This window comes from Ahaetulla prasina, chromosome 17 (genome assembly GCF_028640845.1).
Source record: "Ahaetulla prasina isolate Xishuangbanna chromosome 17, ASM2864084v1, whole genome shotgun sequence".
NCBI classification, from domain to species: domain Eukaryota; kingdom Metazoa; phylum Chordata; class Lepidosauria; order Squamata; family Colubridae; genus Ahaetulla; species Ahaetulla prasina.
Genome location: NC_080555.1, coordinates 9320410 through 9344981, shown reverse-complemented (window position 1 = coordinate 9344981; position 24572 = coordinate 9320410). Strand labels below are relative to the sequence as shown.

The following is a 24572-nucleotide window of genomic DNA, read 5'->3' as shown; positions in this document are numbered from 1 at the left end:
TTGGCCTTTGAATAGCAGGTTGGAAAGAAAACACGGGGATTTGAGGACATTTTATTGATAGTTTTCAGCGTATTTCAAAATCCCTTGGAGTGGAGGGGGGGCAATAAATAAGAGCACAATTAGAACAGTGCATCCAGTTATATTGGATGCATCCAGATTTATCCGGCCATTATAAAAGAAAAAAAGACGCTGAGACTCTAGAAAGCATGCAGAGAAGAGCAACCAGGATGATGAGGGGACTGGAGGCTTAAAGATATGAAGAACGGTTGCAGGAACTGGGCATGGCTAGTCTAGTGAAGAGAAGGACCAGGGGAGACAGGAGAGCATCTTCCAGTATTTGAAGGGCTGCCCCAGAGAGGAGGACGGGGGTCAAGCTATTTTCCAAGGCCAGACAAGGAAGAATGGATGGAAACTGATCCAGGAGAGAAGAAGAATTGAGGAGAAACTTCCTAACAGTGAGGACAACTAACCAGTGGAACAGCTTGCCACCAGAAGTTATGTGCGCTCCATCACTTGGAGGTTTTCAAGGAAAGACTGGACAACCATTTGTCTGAAATGATCCAGAATCCCCTGTTTGAGCAGGGGTTGGACTCGAAGACCTCCGAGGTCCCTACCAACCGGTTCACATCGTTACGCTATTTCCGTTAACCATCTAAGCCAGTGTTTCCGGCCTCAGCAACTTTTAAGAGGGCTGGACGACGAACCTGGTTCTCGCAAAAGCATTTCCAACATCCAGCGGACAGCCTGGATTATGCTTAGGCTTAATTTTTATTATTCCTTAGCTGAATTCGCATGGCACTGTTGGCTTAGCTTGATTATGTTAAAAAGGTTAAACGGCATGGCTCGTTCTAGGGCAGGGGTCTGCAAACTCGGCTCGTTTAAGACTTGTGGACTTCAACTCCCAGAGTTCCTCAGCCAGCAAAGCTGGTGTTTTTATCTCCCTCGTGGGTGTGTCACGCAGCGGTGGGTTTCCAATATTCTTACAACCGGTTTGCCGTGCGCGTGCTTCGCGTCCGTGCTTGCTTCGCATTGCACACGTGCTTCACGTGTGCGCTTGTTTCATGTGCGTGTTTGCTTTGCGTGCACGCTTGCTTCTGCGCAGGCACCTGGCCTTCTGCACACGCGCTTCGTTCGATCGCCTGCCTTCCGCGCATGCACCTGGCTGCGAAAACGTGCCTAAATAGGATGGCATAGAGGTGGGGTGGCTGGACGGGCTGACCCGCAATCTCCGCTATTGGTTCACACAAACCGGTACGAACCGGCTGAATTCCACCTCTGGTGTCACGGGTACACAAATGCTCGGAAGCCCTTTGCATGTCGGCGTTGTGGTCCGCCAGCAGCCTGCAGAGCTGGCAACGGAGTCGGACAGCGATGAGGCTGAGGTGAGGCCAGGGCCATCGGGGAGTGTGTGCGGACTCCAGAGCCTCCAGAGGCTGACAGTAGTGAGGCAGAGGAACAGGAGGAGCCTGTTCCTAATGCACGCATGAGAAGAGCTGCCAGAAGGCAAGAGCAGCTCAAGCAAAAAGGACGACTCAGCAGTAAGGCCAAGAGATGATTGGCTCCTCCCATAAGGCTTAAAACAGACCAGCAATGGCGTTTGAGCTTTTCCGGAAAACAACGTTGGTAGCTTTGTCTTCTGCTTCCTCTACGTCTTGCATTTATTTTTGTGACTTCTGAACGTTTGCCAAGAAAGGCCTTTGGCAGTTTGCCTAATTGGACCAAGGTTTGCGACAGGACTGAGGAATTTGTGTGGGGAGGAAATTGTTTTAATTTAGTTGAACTACGCTGGAGATGAAGTAATTCTCAGCTGTTCGAATAAAGTTTGTTTGTTTTTTCACGGATTGAGTTTTGTACTACCTACTTGGGCCTGGGACACAACAGTCGGCACACCGAACATTTTCAAGCAGGAAAAGAACAGGAAGATTTTCACACCGTGGAAAAGGAGAAATTATGGGCTGTGTTTGAACGTCTTTCTGTGTTCCTAAAAGCAAGATCCACGCTACAAAATTCAGAGCAGCGGGGCGGCGGCGACGACAGAGTTCAAAGTCTGCATCTTAACCCCGAAACAGTAAACCAGCCCAGCACATTTGACAAAAGCAGGCCACTCTAAATCTGGCAGGACGTGGAAAAGGTTTTTAAAATGGATTATAACGATGCATATTTTTATTCCTTCGCTGAGTTTGCACGGCACCGTTCGCCTGGTTAATGAAGTTAAAAGGTTAAATGGAATTAACCCGTTGTTTTTTTTTCTCGGCTTGTGCGAGAGGCTTAAACCAGAAGCTAACCAAATAGGTTGGATTCATTAAATTTCAGGAACGTTGCCCCAAAAGGGCGTGTTTTTTGAAGAGGCGACTGGATTTTCTGGGTTTTTTTTTCTTTGAAGAGGTTTCGCTTCTCATCTGAGAAGCTTCTTCAGTTCTAGGTAACACCATCAGTGCTAGTAGGGGGTGCAATTTGCTGTCAGTTTATAGCAGGGGTGTCAAACTCGATTTCATTGAGGGCTGCATCAGGGTTCTGTTTGACCTGGGGGGGAGTGGGTGTGGCCAGGGTGGGCGTGGCCAGCTCGACATCACTCGTATCGGGGGGGGGCACCTGTGGGGGCCTGAGTGCTCTGCCAGAGAAAATGGGTTCCCGAACTCAGTTTTTGGCTTATGACGGCCTCTGGCAGTGAAAACGGAGGCTGGGAAGGGTGCGTGCTCCGTTTTTGCTGGCAGAGGCACCGCGGGCCGGCCCTTCGCTGTTTCCAAGTTGGCTCCGCGGGCCGGATCGAAGCATTCCGCAGGCCCGATTTGGATCCCGGGCCTTGAGTTTGACACCCGTGTTTTAGTGGCTAGCCTCTCAGTGTGACAAGTGACAGCAAATTGCACTCCTTACTGGCAAAGATGACGTTACCTAGTTTGAGCCACGAAATGGCTGCAAGAAAGCAAGCGAGCTCCGAGAGCGCCAAGGACCCCTCATTCTATGGTCTCTCCAAGGGAGAAATACAGGAGGTACCAGCCCCTCCCTATAGGTTAGAGCAGGGGTCCCCAATCCCCGGTCTGTGGACCGGCATCGAGTTGTGGCATGCCAGAAACCGGGCGCGCGCAAAGAAGCGAAGCTGCATCCGCAGCCATGTCCATGCAACCATGTCCCCATCGCTCCACGGAACGATGGGGGCGGCTGGATTAGAGAACAACTTCCGTCATCCAGGGCAGGGATGGTATTCACTTACTTTCCCTTACCGTTCGCAGGTGTGAGCACGCTAGCGCTCGCTTTACTCGCCCGCACCCCGTCCACGCGTGCTCCCAGCCTCAAAAATGTGCCTAAACGGGATGGCATAGAGCCGGGGCAGGTGGAATTTCTGCTATCGGTTCGGGCGAACCTCTGATCCAGGTGTCGTGTCCCACTCCTCCGCTGACGGCCGGGTCAGGGAAATCCGAATCAGGCGTGCCTCTGCAGCTCTGCCCAAAGTCCTAGCAAAGTCCTCAGGGCAGGCAGGAGACCAGAAAGTGACTTCAGCAAGATATGTTTAGACTTTGCCTGACTCAGAGAATGCCAGAAAGCAGGTCCTTTATATAGGCCATGGGGTGTGGCTCCATGACTCAGCACTTATCCAGGCCTGCCCCTCCCTTCCTTCTGTTGCCTCCGCCTATCCAGTCTTCTGATGCGAGGGTCACTCCAATCAGTAGCTGTTGGAAATAAACTTTCCTCAAGCTCACATGCTGTGGAGGAGGGGGAGGGGTCTAGCTGCTCCGTTTGCCTGGGCATGGAGCCAGGGCTGGGGCCAGGGGATGCTCCCTCCTCTGCAGCCTGCTTGGGCATGGAGCCAGGGCTGGGACCGGGAGGTGCCCCCTCCTCTGCAGCTTGTCTGGGCATGGAGCCAGAACTGGGGCCGGGAGGCATACATTCCTCCGTGTTCGGGAGCAGATAAGCAGACCCCGGCTGCGGTGAGAGCGGACAAGACACAACACCAGGCGTGTTCTATCTATCTACCTGTTTGTAACCTGCAGCTGGGCAGTGCAGGGCGAAGAGTCCCCAGGCATGCAACACACACGTGTGCGTGCCTTTGCAGCCTCACCCCCTCACCCGGCAAGCTATTCCCAGCTGTTAGGCAGCGGGTTCATTAAGGCAGCCTCCAGCTGCAGGGCCAAGCTGGGTTGTGGGGGGCCGACGGCAGGCAGGGAAGGGCTGTGTCAGAGCCGGTGGCAGCGCACAAGGGCAGCGGCAGAGCAAGCGAAGCGGTGTGGCTCGCTTGTCCCGCCCTGCTATGATTAACAGCACGGCTTTCCACACCAATTAAATGTCATACATTTGCAGATTTCCTGCCATCTCAATCTCCAGCGCCTGGGGGCTGTGGAGTGGGGGGGGGGAGAAATGCTGCAATAATAATAATAAAAAAAAACAAGCTCATTTGCTGTTTAATAAGCAAGAACTGAGACATTAGGAGGAAAATCCACCTGGAATTATCACTTGATTGCAGCTGGATTTCTCACCCTCCCCTTCCTTCTTATTAGCTCGGTTCTCACAACCCTCTTAACTAGGTCAATTTGCAAGCCTAGTGGCTGCAGCCGGTGATGTTGGGGTAGGGTTAAAGGGGGGTTGTTGTGTTTTTTTTTTGAGGTGTGTGTGTTACCGAGTGTCGCAAACCCAGCCCGCTTTGGGTAAACCCAGGAAACAGATGAATTTACGGACTGACTCCAGTGCCGTGCAAATCTCACTCCTGCCCTCCATTTTGGAAAACGGCTGGTGTGAATTAGAGGCCCAGTTTTAAAAGACGAACATCTAATAAAGGCATTACTATCTAAGAATAAAGTACAGGCAAGCTTAACTTGGTTACTGAACTGACCCATTTTCTAAATACATCACCTAGATAAGAACGATCCATCCAAGAACCAAATGGGCTGAATTCAGACAATACGCTAACCTATGAACAAACTAACTGCAGTTTGTTTGTTTTTTAAAACAGCAACAACAACAATTGGGCAGGCTTTGCCAATCCATCTGCTGGATTGTTTATTGACCTGTTTAGACAATCTGTGTGCGTAAAGCAGGTTCTCTCTGCATTCTCACAACCCACTGAACACCAGTGAAGAAAACCTAATGGCTGTGTTTATAGCTTATGCAATTGCCATAGGCAAGGGGGAGGGGAAACTGACGAAGCAGCATGGCAGCCAAAAACAGAAGTATATTCCAGACATATCTCTCTCAAGGCTGTCTCCCAGGGTTACCCACAGCGGCCGGAGGGGAGTGATCTCTACAACCCGTGAAATTGCTCCGTTGGCGAATGTGATTGATGAAACACCCTGGCGGGGGAGGGACGAAACAGGGTCATGATTGGGGTGTAAATTACACCCCAACCAGCATGATTCGCACTTCTAATTCTGGGTTCAATTCTGATCACAAGACAAGGACTAAGTGTAAGCTGCCTGGTTTTAAACCAGGTTAAAAAAATGAAGGCAAGATTGGGATGAGTACACTTAGTAGATCTTTCTTGGACCTGGCTGAGCCCACTGTGGAGACCCAGCCAGAAAGTGGGGATTTGAACCAGGGTCTTTCCCTGGTCCCAATCCAGCATCTGAGCCTGCCCCCCCAGTCCCTCTATCAACTTACAAAACTGGGGTTCTCCAACCAGAAACCCAAGGAGGTCAGCTACCCTGGGCAGAAACTGGAAGGGCTGAGAACTTGGAAGCTTCTATGAATCACTTTGTTGTGGTCCGCCAGCAGCCTATGGAGCTAGCAACGGAGTCGGACAGCGATGAGGCTGAGGAAGAACATGGGCCAATCCTGGAGGCTGGGGAAGGCCTGGATGAGGGCTCTGTGTTGGAGGGAGAGGTGAGGCCAGGGCCATCGGAGAGTGATGTGCGGACTCCGGAGCCTCCAGAGGCTGACAGTAGTGAGGAACAGGAGGAGTCTGTTCCTAATGCATGCATGAGAAGAGCTGCCAGAAGGCAAGAGAAGCTAAAGCAAAGAGGACAACTTGGGAGTAAGGCCAAGAGATGATTGGCCCCTCCCATAAGGCTTAAAAGACCAGCAACGGCATTTGGGCTCTTTGCCGGAAAACAATGTTGATAGCTTTGTCTTGCTATATTTGTTTCTCATCGGCGTCTTCTGCCCTTGAGCTTTTGCCAAGAAAAGCCTTTGACAGTTTGCCTAATTAAGACCAAGGTTGGTGATAAGACTGAGGAATTGGGTTGGGATGAATTTGCTTTGATTTAGTTTGGACGACGCTGAGAATGAGTTAATTCTCAGCTGTTCTAATAAAGTTTGTTTGTTTTTAAACTGACTGAGTTTACTACTACCTACTTGGGCCTTACAACACCCTTAAGCCAGGAGGCGTCAAACTCCATTTCATTGAGGATTGTATTTGACCTTGGGGGGGAGGGGGCCGTAGACAGGGTAGGCATGGCCATCTTGATGTCATTTCGTGTCGGGGGTGCCTGTGGGGGCTCGAGTGCTCTGCCAGAGAAAACCGGCACTCCTCCTGCAACCCTCTGCCAGCGTGTGGCCCTCCTGTGCTCTGTTTTCGCTGGCAAAGGCATCGTGGGTCAGTCCTTCACTGTTTCCAGGGGTGGCCAGATTTAAGGATCCCGTGGGCCAGATCCGGCGGCCCCAGTCGCCTTGAGTTTGACACCCCTGCCTTAAGCACTGACTGCATTCTGGCAATGCTCTAAAGCAGGGGTCTCCAACCTTGGCAACTTTAAGACTTGTGGACTTCAACTTCTGGGAGTTAAGGCAGGGATCTCCAAACTTTCTGGCTTTGTGGACCAGTGTGCGTGTGAGCGTGTGGGTGGGGAGAAGGGACGGTTCTACACAGGGGTGAAATCTACTTACCTTCCTTACCGGTTTGGAAGTGCGTGCGCATGCTCTCACATGCGCGCACACACAACCTCTGCGCATGCGCAAAGGGCACAGAACACATTCCTTCCTGGTTAGAACCAGGAAGTATCAACAGCCGGGCAGGTGGGTGGAGCCTCGCGCCGCGATTGCGACCGGTTCTCCGAACCGTCAGCCAAGATCGCTACCGGATCGGGCGATCCGGTCCAAACCGGTAGCATTTCACCCCTGGTTCTGCTTGAGTGGTGGGCGAGTGCGCACAACCCTATTCGCACGGGGACCCGCTGCTCGGGCAAATGGAGTTGCGTGTGTGTGCACACCGGCCCGCTGCGAGCATATTATACACTTGCTTTCCGCTTCTGACTGGGCCATGGACCGTGGTGCGCAGTTGGGGACCCTTGCTCTAATGGCTGGCTAGTGTTAACTTCTACTCTGCTGCATGTGTGTTTGTCTGCGTGGTTTAGGATGTGGTGCAGGCCCAGCCCGCAGGGTTTGGCGGTCTGAGGATTGTTTGAACTTGTAAAGGTAAAGGTAAAGGTTCCCCTCGCACATACGTGCTAGTCGTTGCCGACTCTAGGGGGCAGTGCTCATCTCCGTTTCAAAGCCGAAGAGCCAGCGCTGTCCGAAGACTTTATGTTTTTGGCATGACTCAATGCCAAAGACGCACGGAACGCTCTTCCCTTCCCACCAAAGGTGGTCCCTATTTTTTCTACTTGCATTTTTTATCTGCTTTCGAACTGCTAGGTTGGCAGAAGCTGGGACAAGTAACGGGAGCTCACCCCGTTACACGGCAACACTAGGGATTCGAACCGCTGAGCTGACGACCTTTCGATCAACAAGTTCAACGTCCTAGCCCCTGAGCCACCGCGTCCCCTGAACTTGTAAAACAGGCCAACTGAATAACTAGATCAGGGACATCACAAAGACAGAGTCCTTAAATAGATGAGTGTTTTCGTGGTTGAGGTGGAATCTGCTTTTGAGCCCTGCAGGATGGGAGACGACCACTTTGGGAAGTTGGGTGGCCTTAAGAGATCTAATCAAGTGCAATAAAAAAAAATGATTCCAACCTGGAAACTCGCTGCGGAAATTCTTTTATGTTGGTGCGACCGGTGGTCACCGAATCGTAAATCGAGTTTTCTGAGAGGGTTGACACATATCGATCCAAGTCGGAAGGCACGTTTGGGCCGAGTTACATCACTGCTAGTTGTTGACTTGTGACCGCAGATGGGTCGAAAATGTTCATTGCTACGCAAGGCAGTTAAGTGAGTTTTCCCCCCATTTTACACCACCGTTGTTAGGTGAACCATTGCAGCTGTCAGGAAATTTCTCCTTAGTTCCAGGTTTTGCTTCTCTCCTTGGTGAGTTTCCATCCATTGCTTCTTGTCCTGCCTTCTGGTGCTTTGGAGAATAGCTTGACTCCCTCTTCTTTGGGGCAGACCCCCAAATATTGGAAGACTGCTATCCTGTCTTCCCTAGTCCTTCTTTTCATTAGACTAGACATACCGAGTTCCTGCAACCGTTCTTCATATGTTTTAGCCTTCAGCCCCCTAATCATCTTTGTTGCTCTGCACTCTTTCCAGAAAAGAAATGGCATACATTCATCAATACATGCCATATGTGAAGTGCCCAAATTTTGATCCTGGCTGGCTCGGGAATTCTGGGAGTTGAAATCCACAAGTCATAAAGAGGCCACAGTTCCCCACCTCTGGCATGGAGCATCTGCCAAAGGGGTTGTTTTTCCAATCGGGACTCTCTGTGTGCAAATGTGTTGCCCAAATGAGTTGCCATCAGAACAGAATAACTGAGTTGGAAGGGACCTTAGAGGTCTTCTAGTCCAACCCCCTTCTTAGGCAGGAAACCACTTCAGTCAAACCGTTATCCAACCTCTTCTTAAAAACCTCCAATGATGGAGCAGTCACAGCTTCTGGTGGCAAGTTGTTCCACTGATTCATTGTCAGGAAATCTCTCCTTAGTTCTAAGTTGCTTCTCTCCTTGATTAGTTTCCATCCGTTGCTTCTTGTCCTGCCTTCGGGTGCTTTGGAGAATAGCTTAAACAGTTTAAACAGTAACAGAGTCGGAAGGGACCTTGGAGGTCATCTAGTCCAAACCCCTGCTCAAGCAGGAGAACCTATACGAGGGATTCGAACCGTCGAACTGCCGACCTTTTTGATCGGCAATCTCAGCGTTTTAGCCACTGGGCCACCTAGCCAGGGAGCTTGATCCCCCCCCTCTTCTTTGGGGCAGCCCTTGAGATATTGGGGCACTGCTGTTACCCGTAGCCATTCTTTTCATCAAACTAGACATGCCCAGTTCCTGCAACACAATACCCATGGTTCCCAGCTACCTCTGGGAATCTTGAAGACAAGAATTCAGTCCCTTGGATGAGCAGGGTGAAAATTCATTTTATTCCCGACGCTGAGAATTAAAGACTTCTAAAAGAAGGTTGAAATTCTTTCCTTTTTTATTTTTTGTTGGGCATGGAATTTGTCTTATGGATGAAAGATTGATCCGCTCCTGTCAAACACACGCACAAAAAAACCCTCCCCGCATTTGCATTCACACACTCTTAATCTGGATTACGCTAAACTCAACTTTATGGACATGTAAATCCATTGTCTGTTAAGTCAAACAGCAGGCATAAGCAGGCAAGCACTGCACTTTTTTTTTTTTATCCTTACACAAAATTGTGTCATTAGCGTCGTTATGGAAGACATCAATTTTTAAGGATTTGCATACATTTATCTCTGCCTCAGTCCGTAGTAGATTAGGGGGGGGGGGAAATCGCAGAATACTTGGAGATGTTTAGTGCAATTTGGAGCGAAGGCATTAATTTAGGTTAAATACTTATGCATGTTGCACAAAGCAGAATTATACCTAAAAAACTAGCTTTTGTGCATTATTAAGGGATATATCAAGGACCCATCCTGCTTATTAAATCGGAAAATCGTTAAATCAAGATCAGCTCAAACGAGATGTTACTGCATTGTTCAAATTTACGACCGATGCAGGAACCTCGTACAACTGAACGACGCTTGCTTAACGACTCCTCCTGCTTCGGGGTGAAAATGTTGGGTTCAGTGGGCGACCGCAAGTTGAGGACTGCCATAGATTTCCGTATATGTCAATCACAAGGCCAGTGAGCCAATAGCGTTTGATTTTAGCAGGAAGAGGGAGGACGGAACCCTCCCTGCTTGTTTTCTCTAAGGTAGGGGTCTCCAACCTTGGTCTCTTTAAGACTTGTGGACTTCAATTCCCAGAGTTCCTCAGCCAGCTTTGCTTTGCTGGCTGAGGGACTCTGGGAGTTGAAGTCCACAAGTCTTAAAGGGACCAAGGTTGGAGACCCCTGCTCTAAGGGAATGAGAATCCAACCCTGCTGGCTGGGGAATGCTGGGGAGTCCCCCCCTATGTTAAAGCTGCTAATGTTGAAAAAAACGGCTCTAAGAAAGCAGGAACTAAATTCCAAGGCAGACGGGCTGCGTTCACTTCACACAACACACGCAAGAATGGAGCAAACCCAGGTTTTTTTGGGGGGGGGATTTCCCTAAAATTTCCCCCGACAGTGAGAACAGTTAAATCGGCTTTGCCTCCAGAAATTGTGGCTTGCTCCCACACTGGAAGTTTTTATAGTCAGTTGGGACAACCGTTTGTCTGAAAGAGTCTAGGTTCGCCATCACGAGTCTAGGGTCTCCTGCTTGAGCAGGGGGTTGGACTAGAAGACCTCCAAGGTCCCTTCCAACTCTCTTCTTCTATGTCCTATTTCTATTCTATTCCATTCCGTTCTGTTCTATTCTCTTTCCATATTCTATTCTATTCTATTCCTTTATTATTCTATTCTATTCTATTCTATTCTATTCCATTCCATTCTATTCTATTCTCTTTCCATATTCTATTCTATTCTATTCCTTTATTATTCTATTCTATTCTATTCTATTCTATTTCCATATTCTATTCTATTCTATTCTATTCTATTCCTTTACTATTCTATTCTATTCCTTTATTATTCTATTCTATTCTATTCTATTCTATTCTATTCTATTCTATTCTATTCTATTCTATTCTATTTCCATATTCTATTCTATTCTATTCCTTTATTATTCTATTCTATTCTATTCTATTCTATTCTATTCTATTCTATTCTATTCTATTCTATTTCCATATTCTATTCTATTCTATTCCTTTATTATTCTATTCTATTCTATTCTATTCTATTCTATTCTATTTCCATATTCTATTCTATTCTATTCCTTTATTATTCTATTCTATTCTATTCTATTCTATTCTATTCTATTCTATTCTATTTCCATATTCTATTCTATTCCTTTATTATTCTATTCTATTCTATTCTATTCTATTCTATTCTATTCTATTCTATTCTATTCTATTCTATTCTATTCTATTCTATTCTATTCTATTCGCAACTTGGCAGTTCAAATCTCACCAGGGTCAAGGTTGACACAACCTTCCATCCTTCCGAGGTGGGTAAACTGAGGACCCAGATTATCGTTGGAGGCCAGAGGCCGATTCTGTAAACTGCTTAGAGAAGGCTGGAAAGCTCTGTGAAGCGGTATATACGTCTAAGTGCTATTGCTATTTCTGAATTCTATTCTGTTCTATTTTCTATGCTATGTTTATTCTATTCTATTCTATATTATTTTCCGTATTATTCTATTGTAGCCTATTCTGTTCTATTTCTACTCCACCCTGTATTAATTTTACTTTACTGTATTCCTACTTTGCACTCTGTGCTGGGCCACTGAATTAAGCCTCTTGAGATTTCTTTCGTTTGCGCATGGCCCTCATTGCAAGCACGACCATTCTCCACCTTAACCTGGCTTGGTGTGGGCAAAGCCTGCTAGAATGGTGATGATAATATTAAGTGTAATCCCTGTTCCCATTTTTGCAAGCATCCAAAGGCCTTGCCAGAGAGTGGTTTTATTTAGTTATTCAATTTATACAGCCACCCGCCTCAAATTAGTGACGCAACTCCTGAATACTGGGCAGGGGGTGGACTGGATGGTCTCCAGGGTTCCTGTCAAGCCAGGCGTTTTTTTTTCTATCGCTCTACAAATGCCTGCCAGTTTCTTTTCTACTCTATTTTTAGATGGTGTCGGAGAATGCTTTTATTCCACAAGATCCTTCCTGCTTGATCTTTTACGTTTCAAAGGTAAGGCCAGCGTCTTTTGTAAAATATATATATCTCATTGGGTCTTTTAATGCTTTTTTGCTTTTGATGTTTTCTGCCTTCTTTGATCTTTAAATATTGATGGAGCCATCTATTTTTATTTTTTTTTGTGTTGCTACTATAGCAGCATCATTATTATCATAGCTATTGTCGACCTAGTGGAAATGATTATTTTTAAAAAAAAAAACCGGTTCTGCTAACTGGCGTTTTTACCCTCTTTTCCACTTCTCGGCAGAGCTTAAAGGCTGAGGACTAGGAGCTTGATTTTTAAAAAGCGACACGGCCGCTGATTTTTGGGACCATGGATTTTGCGCGTATCTGATGTAACCGCAGCGATCAAAAGAACGTCTTGTTGTGCTTGTGTGTGAATTTTTGTGTGCGTTTAAAGACAAGAAGAGAGGAGAGGAGAGGAGGGAAGGGAAATGGGATAGAAGGAGAGGAGAGGAGTGGAGAGGTGAAGAGAGGAGAGTGGGGAAGCAAAATGGGATAGAAGGAGAGGAGAGGAGAGGTGAGGAGAGGAGAGGCGAGGAGAGGAGAGGGGGAAGGGAAAGGGGAGAGGAGGAGAGGAGAGAGGGGAAGGGAAAGGGGATAGAAGGAGAGGAAAGGAAAGGAGAGGAGAGGAGTGCGGGGAAGGGAAAGGGAAGAGGAGGAGGGGAGAGGAGAGGAGAGAGGGAAAGGAAAAGGGGATAGGAGGAGAGGAGAGGTAACGCGAGGAGAGGAGAGAGGGGAAGGGAAGGGAAGGGAAGGGAAGGGAAGAGAAGAGAAGAGAAGAGAAGAGAAGAGAAGAGAAGAGAAGAGAAGAGAAGAGAAGAGAAGAGAATGCAGGAAGAAGGATGAGGAGGCAGATGTGGTGCCCAACTGCAACTGGGGGTCCCGGATTTGCAAAAAAAGTCACCTGCTTGAGTCTCTGCACAGAGAGACCCCCCCCACAACTCATCCCTGGGGCATGGGCAAGGCTGGGGCAGTCCCTCCCCCTCCTGACTCTGGGGTGCCCCGGGGCAGCGAGGATGGAAAAAGACCCACCGGTACTCGGCTCGCACTCCTCCAAGTCCTCATCGTCGCTGGGACACTCGGCCGAAGCCACCAGCAGGTCGTCTGAATTCTGGCGAGAGGGAGAGAAAGGCCTGGCGGTCAGCGGTGGGGGGGGGAAATCCACAGGAATACCTACCACCACCCACCATCCAGCCCCCCATCCAACCCGCCAGTCTCAACATTCACCAATATTGGCTTTTTTTTTTTTTTTTTAAATCTGCCCTTCGCAGACTCTGGCACAAATTTCTAATTCTTTATTAGGATTGAAATCCCCCCTCTTCACTTCTTCCATGATGTAAGATGCCCTCCTCCCATTTTTTCCCAACACAACAGCTTTGTAAGGTAGGTCGGGCTAAGAGAGGAGTGCATTCCAGACATATCTCTCTCAAGGCTGTCTCCCAGGGTTATCCACAGCGGCCTGAGGGGAGTGATCTCTACAACCCGCGAAATTGCTCCATTGGCAAATGTGATTGATGACACACTCTGGGGGGAGGGGAGGGAAAACAGGGTCATAATTGGGGCATAAATTACGTGGGGTCAGAGTTGGCTTCACTTGGAATGTGCCGACATGAAGCTCCTAATAAATAACTGGATTTCTTTTGAAGCTTGGCTCGAGGCTCATGATTTAATTAGGGCATCCGTCGGAACCCTGACAGCAGGCTAGCGCAAAGTGGCTTCCAGGGACCGATGGGGTCCTTCAACAAGACCCCTGTCTATTTGTCTCTGCTTCCAGACAAACGGACAGATGTCCTCAGTCAGTCTTCCCAGTCTGAACTCCTGTCCACACGATGTGACGCCTGCCTGCACCTGCCTGTGACATCCTAGCTCCAGTCAAGATCTATCAATTGGAATAGAGCTGGAAGGGACCATAGAGGACTTCTAGTTTAGCTCTCTGCCAAAACAGGAGACCCTTCTCTCCTTCTCCATTCTTCTCCTTCTCTATTATTCTCTCAGAATAATAGAGTTGGAAGGGACCCTGGAGGTCTTCTAGTCCAACCCCCTGCTCAAACAGGAGATCCTTCTCTCCTTCTCCTCCTCAGAATAATAGAGTTGGAAGGGACCCTGGAGGTCTTCTAGTCCAGCCCCCTGCTCAAGCCGGAGACTCTACACCCATATAAAGATGGCTGTCCAGACTTTTGTTATAAACCCTCAGTGATGAAGCCCCCACAACCTCTGAAGTTCCACTTGAACCGGTCTGGAAAATGTCGGGGGGGGCGAAGGTGGATGAGCCAGGAAGGGTGGGATTCAATGACCTGCCCCATTGAATCAACAAAGTCATCCAAGCGACAGAAGGAAATTTTGGGATGCAGGCTGGAGTATCCCACAGGGGCTTTGAAAATCCCCCCCCCCCGTTGCTTTCTCATCCGCCGATTCATTTTTGGATGGGTGGGTGACACATGGAATGTCTCCCGAGTGCCTTTTCCCAAAGGCAGCTGCAATTCCCCCCCCCCCCGCTTTGGAAAAAGAAAGAGAACTGAAAAATGCCTCTTGGATGAGAAGCAAAAATTATTTTCAGAGGCCGGTAGAACACTTGGAAGTTTTGTCGGTGCCCTCAGGGTCACCCGAGTGGTGGAAATGGGTGGGGAACTGTTGTGCCTCGTCCGCTTTCCCCGCAGCCGGGGCCTTCTTATCTGCTTCCGAACGCTGAGGAATGTCCTAGTATGCCTCCCGGCCCCAGCCCTGGCTCCATGCCCAGACAGGCTGAGGAAGAAGCAGCACCTCCAGCCCCCAGCCCTGGCTCCATGCCCAGGCAAACGGAGCAACTAGACCCCTCCCCCTCCCCCACAGCATGTGAGCCTGAGGAAGGTCAATTACCAACAGCTGCAGACTGGAGTGACCCTCGCTTCAGGAGAATTGATAAGCGGCGTCAACAGAAGGAAGGGAGGGGCAGGCTGGGATAAGTGCTGAGTCATGGAGCCACACCCCATGGCCTATTTAAAGGATCTGCTTTCTGGCATTCTCTGAGTCAGGCAAAGTCTAAACATATCTTGCTGAAGTCACTTTCTGGTCTCCTGCCTGCCTTGAGAACTTTGCTAGGACTTTGGCAGAGCTGCAGAGGCACGCCTGATTCGGATTTCCCTGACCCGGCCGTCAGCGGAGGAGTGGGACACGACAGGAACCTTCTTGGAACTGTGGAAAGGACCGAGTTGTAGGCTGGAGATAGGTGATGTTGTAGCCCCCCCACCCTCTGTCGAGAGAGGGCACTTCAATTTTGACATAATGGCCTCTTTCCAGGGGTGGAATTCAGCCAGTTTGGGCCGGTTTGGACGAACCGGATGTTAATTTTAAATCTGGTTCGCCGAACCGGTAGTTGCAAGGACTGGCTGAAGCTGCCCACCCTATCCTGCCCTCCCAGGACTCTCCACACGGCCCGTTTTGGATGCCAGGTAAGTGCAGCGCCTGTGCGGAGGCTCTGGAAGGGAGAAAAACAAGCCTCCCAGAAGTTCCGGAAGTTTGGAAACTCGTTTCCAGCCTCCGGAGCCCATGGAAGGCCATTTTTGCCCTCCTGGAGGCTTGAGGAAAGCCTCCAGAGCCTGGAGAGGGCGAAAACGTCCCCCCCCTGCTGTGGTGCAGGAGGCCGAGTAGGGCATGGCCTCATGGCCACGCCCACCCAGCAACCGGGCAGCGAACCGGTTGCTAAAATTTTTCAATCCCACCCCTGCTTTGACCCCTCTTTTAAACCATTGGTCCTCTCTGTCCTAAATGTGGACTTTGCCATCTTCAAAAGAGTGGCTTTTGTCTTTTAAATGCAGATGGGCTGCTGTATCTAATCCTGCTGGGTTTGTTCTCCTATGTTTGGGCCATGCGTTTGTGAAGTGGTTGTTTTGTTTCTCCACCAATCTCCTGTCTACAAGACGGGCTTTTCAGCCGTTCCAAGAAGGTTCCACGCCCATTTGCACCAGTGGTGGGTTTCAAAATTTTTTACTACTGGTTCTGTGGGTGTGGCTTGGTGGGCGTGGCATGTCTTGGTGGGCGTGGCAGGGGAAGAATATTGTAAAATCTCCATTCCCTCCCCAATGCAGGGGATGGTTACTGCAAAATCCCCATTTTCTCCCGATCAGCTGGGACTTGGGAGGCAGAGGAGATGGGGGCGGGTCCAGTCAGAATTTTTACCACTGGTTCTCCAGAATTGGTCAGAACCTGCTGAAACCCATCTCTGATTTGCACCACACGGGGGACCCTGAGGGCACAGCTAAACCTCCAAGTGGCCTCAATGATCCTCTAAAAAAGATGCAGATGAACCAGCTGTCTGCAGGAAGGATACATGCTTCCATTCCCCTCTATCCAGCCAGAGCTGAAGAAGCTTCTGGGATGAGAAGCGAAACGTCTTCAAAAGAAAAACCAAGAAAGTCCAGTTGCTCTCTTGAAAAAAAGCACCTTTGGGACAACCAGGACCCGGAGGACGGAGAATCTCCGTAGACAATTTGGTGAGATGCAACCAAGCCTGCACTAACTTCCAAATCTGCAGCTTTGTTTTCGTCTTATTTAGGATCGCTTGAGACTTTCAGGAACAGATTGCACTGCCGTTGAACCGCAGAAATGGTGTAGGTTCCCCTGCTTGAGCGGTGAGATTGGACTAGATGACCTACAAGGTCCCTTCCGATTCTGTTAATCTGTTAATCTAGTTTAGCTCTGTGGGGATATTGATATTGACCCAATCCAGCCAAAGAGGCTCGTTTGAGAGACCGTGGGGTTTAGGAAGCAGTGAGGTCCAAATGGAAACAAAAATTTTCTCTAAAGTGGAGGGCATTTTTTGGGGGGGGCAGAGCTCCCCCCCCGCCTTTTCTCTTCTCTTGTTGTGGTCTGCCAGCAGCCTGCGGAACTGGAAGCGGAGTCGGACAGTGAGGAGGCTGGGGAGGACAATGGGTCAGTTCTGGAGGCTGGGGAAGGCCCGGACGAGGGCTCTGCATCGGAGGCAGAGGTGGGGCCAGGGCCATCTGGGAGCGATGTGCATACTCCGGAGCCTTCAGAGGCAGACAGCAGAGAGGCAGAGGAACCGGAGGAGCCTGTTCCTAGTGCACGCAGCTGAAACAAAAAGGACGACTTGGGAAGAGGATTGGTCCCTCCCATAAGGCTTAAAAGAGCAGCAAAGGCTCTTGGGCTCTTTTGTAGGAAAGCAACGTTGCTACAATTGTCTCCTTTTTCTGAACTTTGTGGGGTTCTTGCCAAGAAAAGCCTTTGGCAGGGTGCCAAAGAAGACAAAGTTTTGTGATAAGGCCAAAGGACTGTTTACGAAGGACTTTGTTTTGGACTTAATTTGGACTAAGCTGAGAATGAAATAATTCTCAGCCGTTCTGATAAAATATGTTTGTTTAGGACTGATTGTGTCTGGTAATAACTACTTGGGCCTGGGTCACAACCTCTCTATCCCTATGGGCTATTGCGCAGAGGGGGCAGAATTGTTTTTGCAAGGTTCAAAAGCAATGAAGAGAAAGATGGCGGGAAGGCTTGGAATAGATCACGTTTTTTTTCTCTCTGATTCCCCCCCCCACCCCGCAGCTGGCGTTAGTATTCCAGAGCTGGCATCGCAATGCATCAACATCCCTCTACGCCTGTCTAAATTAGCATGACAAAGACTTGGACAGGCCCCTCCGGCAGGGAATCGGCTGTGGACGAACCCCACCTCAGAGACAGCATAAAATAAGAGGCAGCTTCACATCACACCCACCCCCCTTTCCATCCTCTTCTCACGTCTGCTTGCAGCGTCCCAAGGGTCCTTTTTTTTTTCTTAAATAGGCAACCGGACTTTCTGGTTTTTTTTCATTGAAGACGTTTCGCTTCTCATTCCAGAAGCTTCTTCAGCTCTGACCGGATAGTGGGGAACGGAAGGAATTTTTTTTTTAAATTTGCATTTATACCCCGCCCTTCTCCGAAGACTCAGGGCAGTTTACACTATGTTAGCAAAAGTCTTCATCCTATTTGTATATTTATATACAAAGTCAACTTATTGCCTCCCCAACAATCTGGGTCCTCATTTTACCTACCTTATAAAGGATGGAAGGCTGAGTCAACCTTGGGCCTGGTGGGACTAGAACCTGCAGTAATTGCAGGCAGTTGTGTTAATAACAGACTGTCTTACCAGTCTGAGCCACAGAGGCCCAAGGATTGATGGTCCTTGCCGAGAGCTGGTCATTTGCATCCTTTTAGAGGGTCGTTGAGGCCACTTGGAGGTTTATCTGCATCCTCGGGGTCACCCGAGTGGTGCAACATCATCTATCGACATTATCGATCTCCCAATCTACATCTATCAGCAATCAATCGACGACAACATAGTCCTTTCTACAGTTCCAAGAAGGCTCCGCACCCATTTGCGCCACTCAGGTGACCGTGAGGACACAGATAAACCTCCAGGTGAGCTTAACGACCCGTTAGTGGCCAAAATTGTGGAAACCTTTTGGGGAAAGTGTATTTTTGAGGTTTTGATGTCTAATAACACCACTTTTTTGGGGGGAGTTTCAAGGTAATCCTATTCCACTACTGGAATAGCCCAGACCTTAACCCAATGGAAAATCTATGGAGCCGACTCAAGAAACTGGTTAGTCAGAAGCGACCCAGCCATAAAACCCAGTTAATAGAAGCCATCCTTCAATTTTGGTTTCACATGAGAACAGCTGCAGAACTCAAAGACTTGGTTCACTCCATGGGAAGACATTGTAAGGCCGTCATTCATGCTAAAGGTTACCCAACGAAGGATTAACTGAAATGGGGATCATTTTTGTATATCTCGTTTGTTCTATGGGGATCATTTTTGTATACCTCGTTTTTTTCTACGGGTTTCACTTTTTTTCTTTATACCGTAACTGCTATTCTAATAGCAAATCCTCCATAAAAGTTATTGCAGTACATTCTTGATTCAATGATCTTTCCATTGATATATAATTGTATGGTATTACTCCCCTCCAAAAAGTGGTCTTATTAGCTAGTTTTAGAAAATACAACTTTCCCCAAAAGGTTTCCACAATTTTGGCCACTACTGTAACTTCACATAACAACCGTTTCACTAACTTCGCAATTGCAGGGATTCGCTTAACAACGGGGGAAGAAAGGTTTGAGAAAGAAAATGGGGTTTAAGACATGTCTCACTTAACAGCAGGAAATTTGGGGCTCAGTTGTGGTCGTAAGTTGAGGACTACCTGCAAAGCAGAGCTTCCTGGAAATGTTAGTTTTTCATTGCTGACCCGCGCTTATTGAATTTTGCTCCCTTTGATGTTTAAACAGATTCTGCTTTTTTGAAAACCAAGGATTCCGACTCTTGCTTTTCAATTCTGAATGACGGTTATTTTCTTGGGAGATCTTCAGTTCCCAAAAGGCCGCGAACTGAGTTTTCTACTTGGAAAAAAAAGAAAGAAACTAAATATTCAGGGAAGAACACTGGCCTGGTAAGGGAAAATAGCGAAGGGGCTAGGCACCCACAGTTCATCTCTAGCAGACCACGAGCCAGGAGGGTCGCAAGACTGCGAAAATGGCAAACACAATTCTCATCGGCACCCTTGGAGGAATCATTTCCAAATCACAGAACAAAATTGTGTTGCGCTAACTTAAGGTAGATTAACAGAGTTGGAAGGGACCTTGTAGGTTATCTAGTCCAACCCCCCATCCAAGCAGGAGACCCTACACCATTTCTGACAGATGGCAGTCCAGTCTCTTCTTGAAAGCTTCCAGGGATGAAGCTCCCACAACTTCTGAAGGCAACTTCTGTTCCATGGGTCGATTGTCCTCATTGTCAGGAAATTCCTCCTTATTTCCAGGTTGAATCTCTCCTTGATCAGTTTCCATCCATTGTTCCTTGTCTGGCCTTCGGGTGCTTTGGAAAATAGATTGACCCCCTTCCTCCTCTCTGGGGCAGCCCCTCCAATATTGGAAGATGCTATCCTGTCTCTCCTGGTCCTCCTCTTCACTAGACTAGCCATGGCCAGTTCCTGCAACCGTTCTTCGTATGTTTTAGCCTCCAGTCCTCTCATCATCCTGGTTGCTCTTCTCTGCACTCTTTCTAGAGTCTCAACATTTTTTTTATAGTATGGTGACCAAAATTGGTGCAATATTCTAGGTTTTATTCTATAAAACCTTACTAAGGCTTTATAGAGTTAAAATTCCACTTTGAATATCATATTCTATTCTGCCTACCCTGGAAGTCGGGAAACAGGCCTCTGGGGGTGGGGTGTTTTTTGCTCTCCCCAGGCTCCAGAGCCTTTCTAGGAGCCTGGAGAGGGCAAAAACGGCCTTCCCCATCCCCCCAGAGGCCTCCGGAGGCCAGAAACGGCCCTTTTGCTGACTTCCAGTGAGACTGGAAGGTCTGTTTTTTGCTCTCCCCAGGCTCCAGAGCCTTTCTAGGAGCCTGGAGAGGGCAAAAACGGCCTTCCCCATCCCCCCAGAAGCCTCCGGAGGCCAGAAACAGCTCGTTTGCCGACTCTCAGTGGGACCAGAAGGCCCGTTTTTTGCTCTCCCCAGCTCCAGGGCCTTTCTAGGAGCCTGGGGAAGGCAAAAATGGCCTTCCCCACTCCCCTGGAGGCCCTCCGGAGGCTGGAAATGGTCCCACCGGAAGTCAGCAAATGGGCCACCTTAGCCTCCGGAGAGCCTCTGCGAGGGGGGTGGGAAAGGCTGTTTGCCTCCCAGGCTCCAAGAAAGCCTCTGGAGCCTGGAGGGCAAAATGGCCTTCCCATCCCCAGAGGCCTCCGGAGGCCAGAAACAGCTCGTTTGCCGACTCTCAGTGGGACCAGAAGGCCCGTTTTTTGCTCTCCCCAGCTCCAGGGCCTTTCTAGGAGCCTGGGGAAGGCAAAAATGGCCTTCCCCACTCCCCTGGAGGCCCTCCGGAGGCTGGAAATGGTCCCACCGGAAGTCAGCAAATGGGCCACCTTAGCCTCCGGAGAGCCTCTGCGAGGGGGGTGGGAAAGGCTGTTTTTGCCCTCCCCAGGCTCCAAGAAAGCCTCTGGAGCCTGGAGAGGGTGAAAAAAGGGCCTACCCGGTCCACCATGCCATTGTGTGCTAAAAGCGGGGGGGGGGGGGGGAGAGGGAGAACGCGGGACACAAGTTTATTTATTTATTTAGAAAATTGATATTGCCACCTGCTCACACACATGGTGACTCAAGGTGGCTTACAACGGTGGTGGAATTCAATTTTTTTTAAAACTACCGGTTCCGTGGGCGTGGCAGAGGAAGGATATTGCAAAATCTCCATTCCCACCCCACTCTGGGGCCAGCCAGAGGTGGTATTTGCCGGTTCTCCGCACGACTCAAAATCAACCAATGGAACAGAAGTTGCCTTCGGAAGTTGTGGGAGCTTCATCCCTGGAAGCTTTCAAGTAGAGACTGGACTGCCATCTGTCAGAAATGGTGTAGGGTCTCCTGCTTGGGCAAGGAGGGGTTGGCCTAGATGATCTCCAAGGTCCCTTCCAACTCTTGATAATTTGTAAATCCGTAATATCTAAGCAATCCACCGATGGAACAGAAGTTGCCTTTAGAAGTTGTGGGAGCTTCATCCCTGGAAGCTTTCAAGAGGAGACCGGATTGCCATCTGTCAGAAATGGTGTAGGGTCTCCTGCTTGGGCGAGGAGGGGTTGGACTAGATGACCTACAAGGTCCCTTCCAACTCCGTTATTCTGTTAAGGGCTTCATTTAGATTCCTGAACTGGGCTGGGGAATCGAACGCAACCATCTGATCCTTTCCAATGTTCCGATTTTAAGGGGGGAGAAAATCTCAAGAGGGTTTTCCCCCACACCTGCACACACCTGCAAAGCCTGAAGCCTTGGAGATTTGCAACTGAAGATTTTCCCCCTGGATTCACTGGACATGAGGAGGTTCAGGTGTCCTGTTTACCTACTTTCGTGGACCGGATGTCGCTCCCATTTTTTTTTTAAAAAAAACCTGTTTAAAATTTTATTTTTTTAAAAAACAACAACAAGCACCCAACAACCCAATTACCCACTTTTGTGCCAAAGTATTTATTTAAGCGCCTCCGTCCGATTACTCCCGAAAGAGGGTTACGTTAAAGCACATTAGAGGAGATTAAAACTAAAAAACTCCTGTGGATTAAAACGGCAAAACCCAACGGCGGGGCCGGCAGCTGCGCCGTTCATGCAGAATGTACGCTATGCCGCCTGTTCGGCAGCTGCAGCGCCGCATCAGTATTAGAAGGTACTTGAAGAGTAAGGGGGGAAAAAATGGGGTTTTGGGGCTAATTACGAAGACGTGTAAAAATAAAACGAAAGCGGGGATAAACGCGGCGCCTGACGAAAAGGGAAGCGTGGAGGTGTGACAAAATAGACAGATTGAGGATTGCTCCATAATGGCACTTGTCAAAACAACACGGGAGGGGGGGGGAGGAAGAGAGGGAGATATGGGAGGGGGGTGGAGAGAGAATTGAAAATGCAGCCCTGGGGAGGCCCATCCAAAGCCTTGCAAAATGGCTGCGGCGGTTGCAAAGAATAGGAATAGAATTAAGCTGGAAGGGGACCTCTGAGGCCTTCTAGTCCAGCCCCCTACTTGAGCTGATACCAGTTCAGGCAGGTGGCTGTCCAGTCTCTTCTTAAAAGCCTCCAGTGATGGAGGCACCCACAATTTCTGAAGGCAAGCCGTTCCACGGGTTAATTGTTCTAATTATCAGGAAATTAGAAGAATAATAGTGTTGGAAGGGACCTTGGAGGTCTTCTAGTCCAACCCCTGCTCAAGCAGGAGACCCTAGACCAGGGATGTCCAAACTTGGTCCCTTGGAAGAGTGGTGGACTTCAACTCCCAGAATTCCCCAGCCAGCATGAGCTATAAATATGATGAGCAAGTTGCTGGCTAGGGAATTCTGGGAGTTGAAGTCCACCACTCTTCCGAGGGGCCAAGTTTGGACATCCCTGTCCTAGAGCAGAGGTGGGTTTCAGCAGGTTCTGACCGGTTCTGGAGAACCGGTAGCAGAAGTTTTGAATAGTTTGGAGAACTGGTAGTAAAAATTCTGACTGGCCCCACCCTCATCTATTCTGTGCCTCCCAATTCCTAGCTGATCAGGAGGAACTGGAGATTTTTGCAGTATCCTTCCCCTGGAGTAGGGTGGGAATGGGGATTTTGCAGTATCCTTCCCCTGGAGCGGGGAAGGAATGGGGATTTTGCAGTATCCTTCCCCAGGAGTGGAGTGGGAATGGAGATTTTGCAGTATCCTTCCCCTGGAGTGGGGAGGGAATGGGGATTTTGCGGTATCCTTCCCCAGGAGTGGGGAGGGAATGGGGATTTTGCAGTATCCTTCCCCGGGAGTGGAGTGGGAATGGAGATTTTGCAGTATCCTTCCCCTGGAGTGGGGAGGGAATGGGGATTTTGCAGTATCTTTCCCCGGGAGTGGAGTGGGAATGGAGATTTTGCAGTATCCTTCCCCTGGAGTGGGGTGGGAATGAGGATCTTGCAGAGGGAATGGGGATTTTGCAGTATCCTTCCCCAGGAGTGGAGTGGAAATGGAGATTTTGCAGTATCCTTCCCCTGGAGTGGGGAGGGAATGGGGATTTTGCAGTATCCTTCCCCAGGAGTGGGGTGGGAATGAGGATTTTGCAATATCGTTCCCCGGGAGTGGAGTGGGAATGGAGATTTTACAGTATCCTTCTCCTGGAGTGCAGTGGGAATGAGGATTTTGCAGTCCTTCCCCTGGAGTGGGAATGGAGATTTTACAGTATCCTTCCCCTGGAGTGGGGTGGGAATGGAGATTTTACAGTATCCTTCTCCTGCCACACCCACCAAACCGTGCCATACCCACTAAGCCACACCCACAGAACCGGTAGTAAAAATTTTTTTGAAATCCACTACTGCCCTAGATCATTTCAGACAGGTGGCTGTCCAGTCTCTTCTTAAAAGCCTCCAATGATGGAGCACACACAACTTCTGGTGGCAAGCTGTTCCACTGGTTCATTGTCCTCACTGTTAAGACGTTTCTCCTTAATTCCAGGTTGAATCTCTCTTGGATTAGTTTCCATCCGTTCTTTCTTCTCCTGCCTTCTGGTGCTTTGGAGAATAAGTTGACCCCCCTCTTCTTTGTGGCAGCCCCTCAAATACTGGAAGACTGCTACCATGTGACCCTAAATTCTTATTTTCTCTAGACTGGCCAAACCCAAATGCTGCAAATGTTCTTCATGTGTTTAATCAGGCCTTTAATCATCTAAGTTGCTCTTCTCTTAACTTTCTCCTAAGTCTCAACATTTTTTATTTTTTTTTGTAATGTGGGGACTAAAACTGGATGCGTCATTGCAGGTGCGGCCTTACTAAAGCTTTACAAAGCGATACTAATACTTCATGTATTCTGCACTGGCTACCTGTGGCCTTTCGAGTGCACTTTAAGGTTTTGGTCACTACCTTTAAAGCGCTCCATGGCTTAGGGCCTGGGTACTTACGGGACCGCCTGCTGTTACCATATGCCTCCCACCGACCCGTACGCTCACAGAGAGGGACTTCTCAGGGTGCCGTCCGCCAAGCAATGTCGGCTGGCGGCCCCCAGGGGAAGGTCCTTCTCTGTGGGGGCTCCCACACTCTGGAACGAGCTTCCCCCGGGTTTACGCCAAATACCTGACCTTCGGACCTTCC

General features: G+C 49.0%; 1 protein-coding gene across 1 annotated transcript in view; it reads right to left on the bottom strand.

Annotated features, from left to right (window-relative positions):
• Positions 1–24572, bottom strand: part of NRXN2 (neurexin 2) — a 531073-nt gene that overhangs the window by 4576 nt on the left and 501925 nt on the right. Inside the window, exon 20 of the mRNA XM_058160639.1 lies at positions 13019–13097. Within this exon, the coding sequence (XP_058016622.1) occupies positions 13019–13097 (79 nt within the window). The remainder of the gene's footprint in view (positions 1–13018; positions 13098–24572) is intronic.